The 14,091-nt window shown below is 41.2% G+C and overlaps 1 protein-coding gene across 2 annotated transcripts in view; it reads left to right on the top strand.

Moving 5' to 3' along the window:
* The window catches only part of CA8 (carbonic anhydrase 8), a 66,399-nt gene that overhangs the window by 4,377 nt on the left and 47,931 nt on the right, over positions 1 to 14,091 (top strand). For both annotated transcript variants that reach the window (XM_068983919.1, XM_068983918.1), the window contains exon 3: positions 7,178 to 7,302. In XM_068983919.1, coding sequence (XP_068840020.1) covers positions 7,178 to 7,302 — 125 coding nt within the window. The remainder of the gene's footprint in view (positions 1 to 7,177; positions 7,303 to 14,091) is intronic.

The raw sequence follows: 14,091 nt of genomic DNA, 5'->3' as shown, positions 1-14,091 counted from the left end.
AGGCCTAGGAAGTCCATCGACTGTCTGTGTGTTCAGTCCCATGTTTGCTGGATGATCTGATCCTCTTTTGAGACTGTTCCCTCCTTTCAGAGAGTTTTTGGTTTATTCCCTCCCACAGTTCATCTCCTAGTAATTTGCTGAGAAGAAGGGCTTGTGAGAGTAAAGTAAATATTCAGATACCTTGTGTGTCTGTGTGCTGGGTGCTTGGTGGGCCCCCAAATCAAAAGATAATTGTCTTTTATTTCTCAGGAACTTTCTTGTATTATTTAATTGAGAAGTTTTCTGTTTTTTCCCTCTTTTTCCAGTAACTCTTTTTTTTAGTCTTTTTTCTTTTATTTTGTTAGGTTTCCTCAACTTTTATCTTTCTATTAAACTTCTACTCTCTTGTATTTGTCCAATTGTCTTATATTTATTTCTAATCTGCTCTTAAATTTTTACTTTCTAAAATATGGTGCTTATTCTATGAATTTTAAAAATTAAAAAAACTACCAGTGTTTATTTCTTGAATACAGGATCTTTTTTTCTGATCTCCTGTGTTTCTGTTTTATTTTGGGGTTCTTGTGTTTGTTTTGGCCTCTCTCTTTTATGCCAGAGGATCTTCTCAAATGTCCAGTGATCTTTGGCTCTCTGTTCACGTTTAGTAATGGGTCTAAAAGTCGAGTTAGAGGCTCTGCATGTGGGCAGGGATTGAGGTCTGGTGGCTGTCACAGTAACGTAGTTATGTAGGAGCAGGCTGTGTTGTTGGAGGAGCCTTTGTGGGTTTATGGATTTCTCTGGGGGAAGCCATGTGATGGCTCACACCTGGCTGTCCGTATTCTGGTTGTTGGTCGCAGGTGAAAAAGCGTGTAACCAGAGGGTACATCCATTATAGTTAATGAACCTACATTGACACCTCATCAATACCCAGAGTCCATAGTTTACATTAGGGTTTGCTCTTGGTGTTTTTGAGCTTGAACAAATGTTTAATGACATGTATCCACTATTGTAATATCATACAGAATGGTTTCACTGCCGTAAAAATTCTCTGTGTTCCTTCTGTTCTTCTGTCTCTCTCCGGAGCTCTTGGTGATCACAATACTGTGGCGATCCTTATACTGTCTCCATAGTTTTGCGTTTTTCATGTCATGTGGTTGGAATCGTACATTTTATAGGGTTCTGCTTGCCTTCTTTTGCTTGGTAGGAATGCATTGAAGTTTCCTTGGATGCTGTTTTTTTTTTTTTTTTAATAAAAATTTTGTAGAATAAGCACAATTAAAAATTTTTGAGGGGGACTTCCCTGGTGGTCCAGTGGTTGAGCCTTCACTTCCAATGCAGGGAGTTGTGGGTTCGATCCCTGGTTGGGAAGCTAAGAGCCTACATACCTTGTGGGCAAAAAATCAAAACAAAATGGAAACAGTATTGGAACAAATTCAATAAAGACTTTAAAAATGGTCTGTATAAAAAGTCTTAAATGTTTTTTTTATTTTGTATTAAAAAAGAGTACAGAATTACTAAAAGAAGTTACAACAACTGTAGTATAATTTAAATACTTCTACTTAATAAGTGAAAGCTTCTAGCATAATCCTTATGGTATAGTTTCCTTAGATAAGTGTGCTTAGCTGCTCAGTCATGTCCGACTCTTGAGACTGCATAGACTGTAGCCTGCCAGGCTCCTCTGTCCATGGGACTCTCCAGGCAAGAATACTGGAGTGGGTTGCCCTTTCCTTCTCGAGGGGATCTTCCTGACCCAGGAATCGAACCTGGGTCTCCTGCACTGCAGGCAGACTCTTTACTGACTGAGCTATGAGGGAAGCCCTTAATAACTCTATCTGGGGTTTTAAATTTGAGAGATGTCATGAGCGCAAATCTTTCACTCCACACCTCCTGCTGAAAGTTCCCAAACCACGGTAAGCTCCTCATCCCACGATCAAAGGACCACTTTAAAATCCTTACAGTACTTTGATTCTGCTGCATTTGCAGTGGAATTTTTGGAAACTCTCCTGTTGGTCTCTGACACACCAGCTCTGGAGGTTTCTTCTTAATTTTGACTACCTTTCCTCTGCCGGTTCTTCATCCCCCATTGTCCTTAATTGATGGAATTTCTCAAAGCTTCTTCCTCGACCCTCTTCTTGAGAAGAAAATAGTCTGATTGTGTAGGTGATACAATAAGGCAGCAGATGAGATTAGGAAGGTGACCAAATCATAGATTCACTGAATGGGTTGGCCCCTGGAGGCCACCATTCCAGCCCCTGATCTCAGACCCTCTGGCCAGTAGCTGCATTCCTTCAGCTTGAACAGCTCAGGAAAAGATATCCATGCCTCCCTGAGAGAGGATCCATTTTGCTTTCGAGTGAAACCACATCAAAAAGTCCTGGGATCTCCGTCATTGTTTCTATTGTGAAATTCTGGACCTGTACAGAACACATGTAATTGTACTTTCTTCTTTTTTTTATTTTTAAAATTTTATTTTAATATTTATTTTTGGTTATACTGGGTCTTCCGTGCTGCTTGCAGGCATTCTGTGGTTGTGGCAGATGGGGGCTACTCTCTAGTTGTGGCGCATGGGATTTTCATTGCGGTGGCTTCTCTTGTTGCAAAGCACACACAGGCTGTAGGGCGTGCAGGCTCAGTCGTTGTGGCACACGGGTGTAGTTGCCCTGCAGCATGTGGGATCTTAGACCTGGCATCGAACATGTGTCCCTACATTGGCAGGCAGACTGGACCACCAGGGAGGTCCTGCAATAGTCCTTCCACATGACATTCTTTAAAATATTGACTACTACCATCATACCATGAAATTGCTATTTTTCCTTTCCAGACATAATTATTTCCTTCAGCTGGTCCTCAGATGATAGCCCTCCCTCCATTAATACATATTTATTGATCATTTACTACCTGAAATACAAATTATCTTATCTCTTCTTAGAGCAGTTCTTGTAAATGAGGACAACTAGGAGAGCAAAACTTGAATTTCTTTATGATCATATTTATTATTAGCTGACTCTGGGGGACTTGAATTATCTGGACTGTCATCTTCATCTGCTTCACTTTGCTTATAGACCCTGTTTAACTGGCCTCCTCTCCCTCTTGTTTGATGTTAGCACTGCATTTATGAGCTGATGATATTTATTCTTTAATGTGAAATAAGCTATAGGTTAAAAGCTAAGGACTGGTAAACATGTTAATTATTGCTTTGAAGACTTCAAATGTTAAAAGAACTGATTAATAACTATTTTTAAGAATGTTTTATGAATACATTTGGGGTTCCTTAAAAATTAAACTGAAGTCATAAGGTCTTTAAACCTATTGAGAGATGCTCTTTGATGACCCAGAAGGATGGGAAGGGAGTGGGAGGGAGGCTACAGAGGGAGGTGATATGTGTGTACTTAAGTTGATTCACGTTGTTTATAGCAGAATCTAATAGAACATTGTGAAGCAGTTATACTTTAATAAAAAATAAGTTAAACGTATACAGAGTGAACTTTAGGGACCTCTGATCCTTTGGGGGATGCATCAGGGGCCATTGGCGTTGGTCTTCCTGAATTTGGGGTCATGACTCCATCAGACTCTGTCTCCTGGTCATGGTGTCTTTGCCTGGCTGTGGCTGCAGTTTTCTCAACAGTTGGGCTTGCCCTTTGCTGATCTACCATCTATGCAGACCTAGGAGTAATATTTTAATCCATTTTCTCTTTGGCTTTGCCTCATGGCATGCAGGATCTTAGTTTCCAGACCAGGGACGGAACTGGTACCCCCCCTGCAATGGAAACAGAGAGTCCTAACCACAGGATCACGAGGGAAGTCCCAGACTTGGGAGTAGTATTTTAAAATGCAAAAATATTAGCCCACTGCTTAAAAACTAGAGATGATTCTCCAAGATGAACTCCAGCCTGTCTGCATGGACTGCCATCTGCCCACCCCAACCCAGCTAATTTCATACCTTGAGGTCTGCCTTTGGTCATTGCACACCTCTGACTTTATTCTCTTGGCACCCATTCTGGCCATTTCCCACCTCTGAGTCTTTCTGAGCCTCTTCTTTCTGCTTCTGAAGTATAGTTTCTCACTTCTGCACTTAGCTTACCCTTTAAGACTTCCTTAGCTGTTACCTCCTCCGTAAAGTCTTCCCTGACTTACTTTCTAACTCCTCACCTCCCCCCACAATTCCCACCTTTGGTTGTGGCTTGGATCCTGCTGGGTTCTGACTGCCTTGTGCATTTTCCTCTGCTCTGTTTTTTTTTTTTTCTCTCTTACTTCTGTTCTTAGTCGTGTCTGATTGTTTGCTACCCTTTGAATTGTAGCCCACGAGGCTCCTCTGTCCATAGTATTCTCCAGGCAAGAATACTGGAGTGGGTTGCTATTTCCTCCTCCAGGGGATCTTCCTGACCCAAGGATTGAACTCCTATCCACTGCATTGCAGGTGGATTCTTTACCTGCTGAGCCATTGGGGAAGCCCCTTTCCCTTCTGCCCTGATGCAATCACTTTTAGTTCCTTCAGCACTGAGAATGCTTTGCCAGTACAAGGCTATATCCTTCCTTTTACACACTCAGTGGTAAGCACATGGCCAGGCATGGAGTCCATCTCAAAACATGTGTGTTGAACTCGAATGAAATGAGGCGGACTCAACCTTTGAACTCTCTGGCAAATCTGTTTTCAGCAAAGGGTTATAGAAGCTTAGATAGTTTCAGGGGAGTGTATATGTGCCATGTCTCCATGGGATTCTCAAATTTTGCAGAAGCTTCTGAAAGGAACTCTTACGTCTATAAGCGTAATGGCCATGCCTATCAGAGAAAAAGCGTTCACGACAATGGAGGTGGTAGCAATAATAACAGTGTATCCGGTGTCCTTTTCACAAGTTTGTTATTCTCAGGAAGTGCAGCACATCATCAGTGTGAGTTCCATGTTTCATTGTAATTTTATTGAACATGGTGATACCACAACTAATAAACCTGCCATTGAGTGACAAAATATCACTCAGCAAAATTGATATTCATAAACGCAGGATAAGCGTTCTTCTCTTGGTATGACTAGTTTTCTTGTAAAGCAAGTAAATGGTCCAGAGGAAGAATAATGCTTTGAGAGGATGCTGCCAGATGGGTGAAATAGAGCTGCTATTTATTTGTAGTCTGTAAACACAATCATTTGTGGGAGATGAACAGGTAATGCTTTTACCTGGAACCTCATAAACCTCATAAACCTCATTCTGAATTCAGGATATTGTCAGTTTTTATGGCTTTGCACGGCCCTGTGATTTTAGTGTGGTTTAACTTTGGATTATTTGTCTGCAGCAAAAGTGAAAGGTACCAGAACCAATTCTTGGCTGACAGCTTCCCCTTTGTCACCTCTCCCTGGGGACCAGGCTTGGTTAAAACGCTTCCCTTCTTTGTGTTCCTTTTCAACCCCATAGAAAGTAAGACCCTGAGGATCTGATTTCATTAGAATTTTCTTGAGCATGAGGACCGTGTAATGACCAAAAGTGAAAGTGTTCGGTGTTCACTCTTGTCTGACTCTACAACCCCATGGAGTGTAGCCCACCAGGCTCCTCTGTCCATGGGATTCTCTAGGCAAGAATACTGGAGTGGGTTGCCATTTCCTTCTCCAGGGGAGCTTCTCCACCCAGGAATAGAACTTGAGTCTCCCACATTACAGGCATTACAGGCAGATTCTTTACTGTCTGAGCCACCAGGGAAGCCCTGTAATGACCAAATAAATATCACAGTAAAAGTCTGATCTTCATAAATATATACATTTGCATTTCATCACAGAAGGATGTAAGGTCCATGAAGCCAGTGAGTTTTGTCTGTTTTGATAACATCCATGTATCTTAAACACCATGTACCTGCTACAGTGTAGGTGATCAAAAAGTATTCATTGAAGTATTTTTCAGTGAAACCCCTGTGGGCCCGGAACTTCTCCTCGATAAAACATACATCTGTGCAGTTTGAATTTTCAGGGCATTTAAAAATATCATCTCAATTTCCAAGTTTTAATCTGAAGAAATATTGGCCACTAGGCAGATGGAAGCCTAGTACAGGTGAAGCTCAGATCTTTCTTTCCTGCCCCTGAACTCACTAACAGGATCAGCTTCATCCACTGCTATAATAAAATACTAGTGAACTGCTCTGTAACGGTTTCAGAAACTGTGTGTGTGTGTGTGTGTGTGTGTGTACCTGATGAAAATGTTTTGGGGAAAGATATTCTTAATCCTCTTTGTTTCACAATCCTATCGTTTCTTTTCGCTAAGCCTCATCCAAGACAATTTTCTGCTCTTTTTAAAGAGTGCAGTGTTAGAATAGTGCCTCTCCCCCTCTCCCCGCCAACCCCATGAATGCCCCAAACCTTGGGTCATGTCATAGACACATAGGGTGAAGGATGCTTCCATTTCAAATGGTGCAGGCTGGGGGGCAGCAAGCAAGAGACTGATCTCGATCTCAGGGAGGCAGCAGTGATCAGTGGCTAGAAGTAGGATCTTAGTTCCCTGCCCAGTATTTTGTTGCTTCAAGACTAGATGTATTTTCCATCATCCTTCAGAGTACCCTGTTTGGGACAGAGTTCTTGGTTATCTGCAGAAGTGAGACACAGAGACAGGGCCCCATAGAACTAAAATTGAATATTTTAAATATTGTGAATATTTTATCACAGTTTTATTTGCATTTATGTGACACTGGATGATAGACAGCTTTTTAAAAATTGTGATTTCATTGTTGAAAAACCAAGTTGGCTTATACTAATTGGCTTCATGGGTAATTATGCCAGCTAACATCTGTTTTCTCAATTGAAAGTGTTCTTGTGTAATGGATTATCTATAAACAATGTTTAATTTAGTGATAAGTCTATAGAAAATTATTGGTCAGTCTGAGACTCAGGTCATATTCTTGTCTCCTGATCAATGCTAAGTTTGTCTCAGGGGAAACTGTGATAGCTGCTGTGTTTATTTCCTGTCTGTTCCTATGCCTAAAATATATAAGAAGTTAACATATACATGTCATTCTCAAGTATTTTAGAGTTTTTGAATGTCTGCTGTATCAAGAAGATAGTATGAATTCATCCCACAGTAGTTATACTCTCCTCATTTTGACTATGTGAATTTAATCTGTAGAATTTATGAGACCTCTTAGCAAAAAATGTCCCCAAATGTTTATAATGCTGTGCCAATGAATGTGTTTGAGATGTAATTAAATAGAACTTATTTTCTTTCTTCAGTTCTATCAGGAGGTCCATTGCCTCAAGGACATGAATTTGAGCTGTATGAAGTTAGATTTCACTGGGGAAGAGAAAACCAGCGTGGTTCTGAGCACACAGTTAATTTCAAAGCTTTTCCCATGGAGGTAAGAAGAACAAATCAGCTGGAACAACACCAAAACTTTGTTGTTCATGTAGAGTATTTGGTGATTTACTGAAAATGATTTAGTTGCCAAGTAGCTGTGTAGTTCTTGAATTTTATCAATTTATGTTAAAATAAAAAAAGTCCTCAATAAGCTTTTGGCAGCAGAAGAAACTTCCCATTAGCCTTAGTGGGCCTGGAGAATGCGCATGGGCTGTTGGTTATAAAGGTAATCTATGCTATTAAGTTTCATCATAGTATTATTATTATTATTGTAAAAATTCTGCAGATTCAGCAGGTCACTTTTGTGGATGCTATGAAAGACGATAAGCAGAAAATAACTTTGGAGAAACCTCAATGGTAATTAAAAGTCTAGTTTAGCTCTGATTAAAATTGGTAAGTTGATTTATTCATCTCAAGCAATTAGGGGGGAGAGAGAGATTTTTAGAGAGTTGTTTTGTCTGAAGAAGTCACTCTCCTACTACCCTTCTTAGTTAACTCCTGCTCTTCTTCAATATCTAGTTAGCATGTCATTTCTTCATGAGACTCTTTCTGAGTTCCTTCCCAAAGCAGAATTAATTTCTCCCTCATCTGTGCTCCCAGTTTCCTTGATAGATGGCTGCTGAGGCATTGATCTCATGCATTTGTAACCTTTAGTGTTTAAAGAGTCCTTCTCACTAACTGTGGGCTCTTGTTATGGATTGAAGTATTTGTGATTTACCACCCCCCCTCCCCCCACCCTGCTCAATTCATATGCTGGGAACTCTACCCCTTCATGTGATGATATTAGGGGGTGGAGCCTTTGGAAGGTGATTAGGATTAGAAGAGGTCATGAGGGTGGGGCCCTCATGAATGGAATTCGTGCCCTCATGGACTCCAGAGGGAGCTTGCTTCTCCTTGCTCACTGCTGGGTGATGGACACAGGACCATCTCCAAGCCAGGAAGCAGGCTCTCACCAGGTTCCCTGATTGTGGACTTCCCAGCCTCCAGAGCCGTGAGAAATAAATTCTGTTGTTTAAGCTACCAGTCTATGGTAATTTGTTATCACAGCCCAAGCTAAGACAGCCTCCCTCTCACTCTCTGTGTTCCTTCCAACATTGAGTCCAGTGCCAGGATCATTGAGACACCCCATGTTGGTGCAATTGACAGGATGCCTCTGTTGTTCATATTTCTTTCTGTAAGGACCAAAGTTCTCTCCTGGGAAATAGCCCATCAGTGACAAGTAATGGTATATTTGAGGGGCCATCAAAATGCCAGTCTTCCTCTCTGTCATTCCCAGCTGCATGTACTGCAGCATGGAATTGCTCATGACCAGAGGCCACATTCATATCTACCTCATTGCCTGGAAATCACTGCTGTTTATATAAGTGATACATGTACCTTAAAGAATGAAATCAGAGAAAATATTTCTCAATGTTGCTTGAATGATCATTAAAGAAGTTTTCTTTTGAAAGCTCAAAATATCCCTTCCTTAAAAAAAAACTCAGGATCTTAAAAGAAATATTAAATGAAAAAAATATTATGTGTTTTGAGGATGGAGGGAAAAAACCAGTTGCAGTGTGTTGAATAGTATGTGTGGTTATGTGAAGTAAAGTGAAATTGCTCAGTCGTGTCCGACTGTTTGCTACCCTGTGGACTGTAGCCTACCAGGCTCCTCTGTCCATGGGATTTTCCAGGCAATAGTACTGGAGTGGATTGCCATTTCCTTCTCCAGGAGATCTTCCTGACCGTGGGATCGAACCTGGGTCTCCCGCATTGTAGGCAGACGCTTTACCATCTGAGCCACCGGGGAAGTCCTAAGTGGTATGTGATACTGAGGACAATAACAGGAGATTCTTCTTTGAGGCCTTGATGGGCGACGTTGGGGCTTCAAATGTTACCTTTCTAGGGGCTTTTTTACTCAATGCCCACAGACATCCTCTCACTTCTAGTGCCTTGAAACAGTTCCACCCCATCTCTGTGTCACCTCTTGCTGCTGCCCTATCCCCATCCAACGTGAGAAGGAAGAGTTCATGCCAGAACATATGAAAGAAGAGAGAGGACCAAAGACAATTCCAAATAAATAAATCTGCAGAGTAGTCGAGGGCTTTGGAGGGACAGAAAAACACTGGGCTGTCATCCTGCCCTCTTTGTGTTTGAAAAGCTCCTCCATTTCAACCAGCCTTCAAAGATATATTGGTCTAATCAAAAATTTAAGGAGAGATAGGAGTCCTTGGGAAAGCACCAACTTCTGGATGAAGATTCAGTGACTTTGCTTGTGACACACAAAACTTATGGCCTTGGGGAGTTTTATTCGCTTAAGTGAGTCAGAGATATGTGCTTTTCTCCCCAAAGTCAAAAAGAACTTCTGGATCAAATGTTCAGACTGGTCCTACTACTTGATGAAGGTCTAACTGTCCTGGTCCATTAAGCACAGGTAATGGTTTGTGCTGAGTGGAGATTAAATTCTGGTTTTGTTTCTGCAGAAATATTTTTATGTTTTGAATGATGGAATTACTGCCTGTACTTTTTCCAAAAATAGATGATGAATAATATTTGAATTCTGTGTTATCCCAGATTATCTCTGATCCAGTCCTAGAGAAGTGATCTATTGGTCATCTGATGTTGGTTTGTAGTGCTGGGTCCTGATGAGTGCATCAGTGCCGTGGGTGCACAGAGTTAGAGGGAGGTAACTGTGAGTCAGGTGTTTGTTTTGTTTTAATGGAGGCGGCGAAAGGTAAACTGTGTTTTCAGGTGGAGAGGGCTGACTCAGTGAACGAGAGAAGGACTCCATGTAGAATAGTTGAGGAGGGAATGAGATGCCTAAGTGGAGACAGGTAGATAAATTGCCACCATCCCCCTGTCCTGAACTGCCGTCTGTTTGGAGCATAACATAACCAAAGCAACAGTGGAGAGTGAGGGGACCAGGTACTGTTTGGGGTACATGATTTAAAAAAATTTTTTTTCTAGGACACTTTTTGTATCTTATTTACAGTTTAAGACTGACTTTAATCTTCAAAAGATATTTCAATACATATTTCCTTTTTGTTTATTTTACTTAAACTTAAATGGATGGTTTATTCAACAAACATTGTAAACAAATATTTACCTTGTCTGTTGCATATAACATGAGGATAGATTTTAACAGAAATTCATCAAGCTTGCTTGTTGACTTTTAAAAATTATGTGTGTGTGTGCTCAATCCTGTCCAGCTGTTTGTGACCTCCTGGACTGTAGCCCACTGGGCTCCTCTGTCCATGGAGTTTTCCCGGCAAGAATACTGGAGTGGGCTGTCATTTCCTACTCCAGGGGATCTTCCCCACTAAGGAACTGAACCCTCATCTCTTGCGTCTCCTGCATAGGCAGGAGGATTCTTTACCACTGCACCCCCTGGGAAGCCCTTTTAAAGTTATAAATATAGGCCTAAAAGCAATTCTGAATATATGTTTGATACTACTAGTAGTCAGCACATCACTTCAAAAATTAATTCAATTTGTGACATTAGACAATTTAAACTGCAGCTCTTGTGCTCAGCAAGATGGATCAAGCATGTCCTTTCTGCTTTTCCTACTTGAGATTTGCAGTTTTCAGAAACATGCATGCTTTCACGGCTGCCTGACATTTCTTGCCATGTTTTCATCTTGTAAACCAAATTCCATTATGAAGACTCCAGATTTCTGCTTAAATGACAGTGCCTTAACAAGAGATAAGAAAATTGTGTTGCATTTTTCTTCCTGTTACCTAAAACATAATGGGTGTGCATGTATTAACTATTTTTACAAGTGTCTGGGTGATGTCTACCAGCTTGAATTCTTACCGTGTGGATATTTTGCGTCATGATATTCAATCAAGACAGCAAATGTGAGTAGAAGGTTGTTGGTTTAAGACAAGTATGGGATCTAGTCAAATTAATTCCTGTCTGTTTGTCCTTCTGGTGGCTATAGAAGCTTCATATTTTCTTTGGATGTCATTGGATGTCTTAGCTCTTGATGTTCAACTTTAATACTCTGTGAATTTTGTGATTAGCTTTATCCTTTGTTCATCCACCATATCACTAGAATTATTTATTGCATTCATATTAATTTTGTTTCAAATCCAGTTAATGGAGGAACTTCCATATATTTAAATTCAAATTCAACTTTCAGGACACGAGTTGTGTTTTAGTCATTTTGTATGTGGAGACTGTCATGTTCTTTGCTACTTCAAGGTAGTCTAACGTGTCTGACTCTGTGCAACCCCATAGATGGCAGCCCATCAGGCTCCCCCGTCCCTGGGATTCTCCAGGCAAGAATACTGGAGTGGGTTGCTATTTCCTTCTCCAGTGCATGAAAGTGAAAAGTGAAAGTGAAGTTGCTCAGTTGTACCCGACTCTTAGCGACCCCATGGACTGCGGAGCCTACCAGGCTTCGCAGTCCATGGGATTTTCCAGGCAAGAGTACTGGAGTGGGTTGCCATTGCCTTCTCCGAGTCTAAGGTTTAACTCCTGGTAAATTGCGATTAATCTTCACCCAGGGATCACTACACTCATACTTCTATGGGAGAGTACTTTTTAGGCATTCAGGTTTTGTGCCAGAGCAGCAAAATTAAGAAAAAAATGTGAGGGATGGAGAGATCAATAGTATAGCCAAGTTTTTTTTCCCCTTCAAATAATATTATTAGCTCTCTGTTCTCCCTATCATTTTGCAAAGAGAGGATCTAATTTAATAACAAAATGTAGGGAGAGTATGGTCTCAGGATAAACACCAGCCTATATGTTGAATAGACTGAATTTTTATTTATTTATTTTGATTTCACATTAAAAATTTCTTTTAAAAATTTATTTGAATTGGAGGATAATTACTTTATAATAGCGTGATGGTTTTTGCTTTATATCAGTATGAATCGACCATAGGTATACGTGTGTCCCCTCTATCTTGACCCGCACCTCACACCTCCCTCCCCGCTCCATCCCTCCAGGCTGTCACAGAGCACTGGCTTTGGGTTCCTTGCATCATACATCTGTTTTACATATGGTAGTGCATATGTTTCAGTGCAATTCTCTCAAATCGTCCCACCCTCTCCTTCTCCCACTGAGTCCAAAAGTCTGTCCTTCACATCTGTGTCACCTTTGCTGCCCTGCATGTAGAATTGTTGGTACATGTTTTACAGTGTGTGTTGATCTCTGCCATACAACAAGGTGAATCAGCTGTTCAGTTCATTTCAGTCGCTCAGTCGTGTCCGACTCTTTGTGACCCCATAAATCGCAGCACACCAGGCCTCCCTGTCCATCACCAACTCCCGAAGTCTACCCAAACCCATGTGCATCGAGTCAGTGATGCCATCCAGCCATCTCATCCTCTGTCGTCCCTTTCTCCTCCTGCCCCCAATCCCTCCCAGCATCAGGGTCTTCTCCGATGAGTCAACTCTTCGCAAGAGGTGGCCAAAGTACTGGAGTTTCAGCCTCAGCATCAGTCCTTCCAATGAACACCCAGGACTGGTCTCCTTTAGGATGGACTGGTTGGATCTCCTTGCAGTCCAGGGGACTCTCAAGAGTCTTCTCCAACACCACAGTTCAAAAGCATCAATTCTTTGGCGCTCAGCTTTCTTCACAGTCCAACTCTCACATCCATACATGACCACTGGAAAAACCATAGCGTTGACTAGACGGACCTTTGTTGTAATTATACGTATATTCCCTCCCTCATAAGCCTCCCTCCCTTCCCCCTATCCCACATGCCTAGATCATCACAGAGTACCTAGCTGGGTTCCCTGTGTTATACCACAACTTCTCACGAGCTATCTATCTACTGAACTTTAAAAAAAACTCCCTGGATTATTTCCATTAGCCTCATTTCACTACAGATGAATGGTGGTTTTATCAGAATGGGCACCGATCCTGCCCACACACCAGCAGGAGATCGGAGCTCGGGTTTGACTTTCATCCCCTTTGGGCCTAAAAGTTTACCCTTTGAGAGTGAATTATCCAGACAGAGACACAGTTATTGTAAGGCCGACTCTTATCTTTATTTACGTTGTAGTCAAAGAGAAGCTGTTGCTCTGTGTACTCTGAAGGGCTCAGTGAGAACTGAGCTACATACCAGCTGTCTATGGAAAGGTGCGTGCATAATATAAAGTTCTGTTTTGTGAAGCAGGAGTCCTTTTTTAAAATAACAATAATAATAATAAAAAAACCTTTTTGGCCACATGGTGTGGCATGTGGGATCTTAGTTTCCCAACCAGGGATTGAAGTAGTGCCCCTTGCATTGGAAGCAAGGAGTCTTAATCACTGGATCACTAGCGAAGTCCTGAGCAAAAGTCTTCAATTGTGAAGAGTCAGACCTTGGTTGCACAATAGGCCAACAAAACACTATGAAGAATGTATCTTATAATAAAATGCCAATCCTGAATATTATACCCCGTCCCTTCAATGCCCCAGGTCTCCAGATATCCCACATTTCTTCTGTTGTTTTCAGGCAAATAGTAGTGTCTGCCATTTAAGTGTTCTTTGAGTAAATAACTCCTGACCTTTGGGTTGTTCCCTTTCAACTCACTTTCTTATTCATTTGACAGAAAGATGTTGATTTTTATTCATTTCCTGAGGAGATAGCAAGAAGAGTTTCATTGGTTAATAGTGAATTGATGATCTTTTCAAGTTATTTGATTTCCATAGGCGGCCCAAGTTGAGCTTTAAGTTTGTAAATCTCTTCCAAAATAGAGACTTCCATTGGCTTTCCAAGGAAGTATAACAGGACAACTTCGGTGAATTAGACCATGATCAGGATTAGACATACAAGGCATATGGTCAAATATTTTATTTGTAAGAACTTTAGAGATC

The sequence above is a fragment of the Capricornis sumatraensis genome, chromosome 11 (assembly GCF_032405125.1).
Source record: "Capricornis sumatraensis isolate serow.1 chromosome 11, serow.2, whole genome shotgun sequence".
Classification (NCBI taxonomy): domain Eukaryota; kingdom Metazoa; phylum Chordata; class Mammalia; order Artiodactyla; family Bovidae; genus Capricornis; species Capricornis sumatraensis.
Note: the sequence above shows the minus strand (reverse complement) of the source record. Positions and strands in the feature narration are given on the sequence as shown.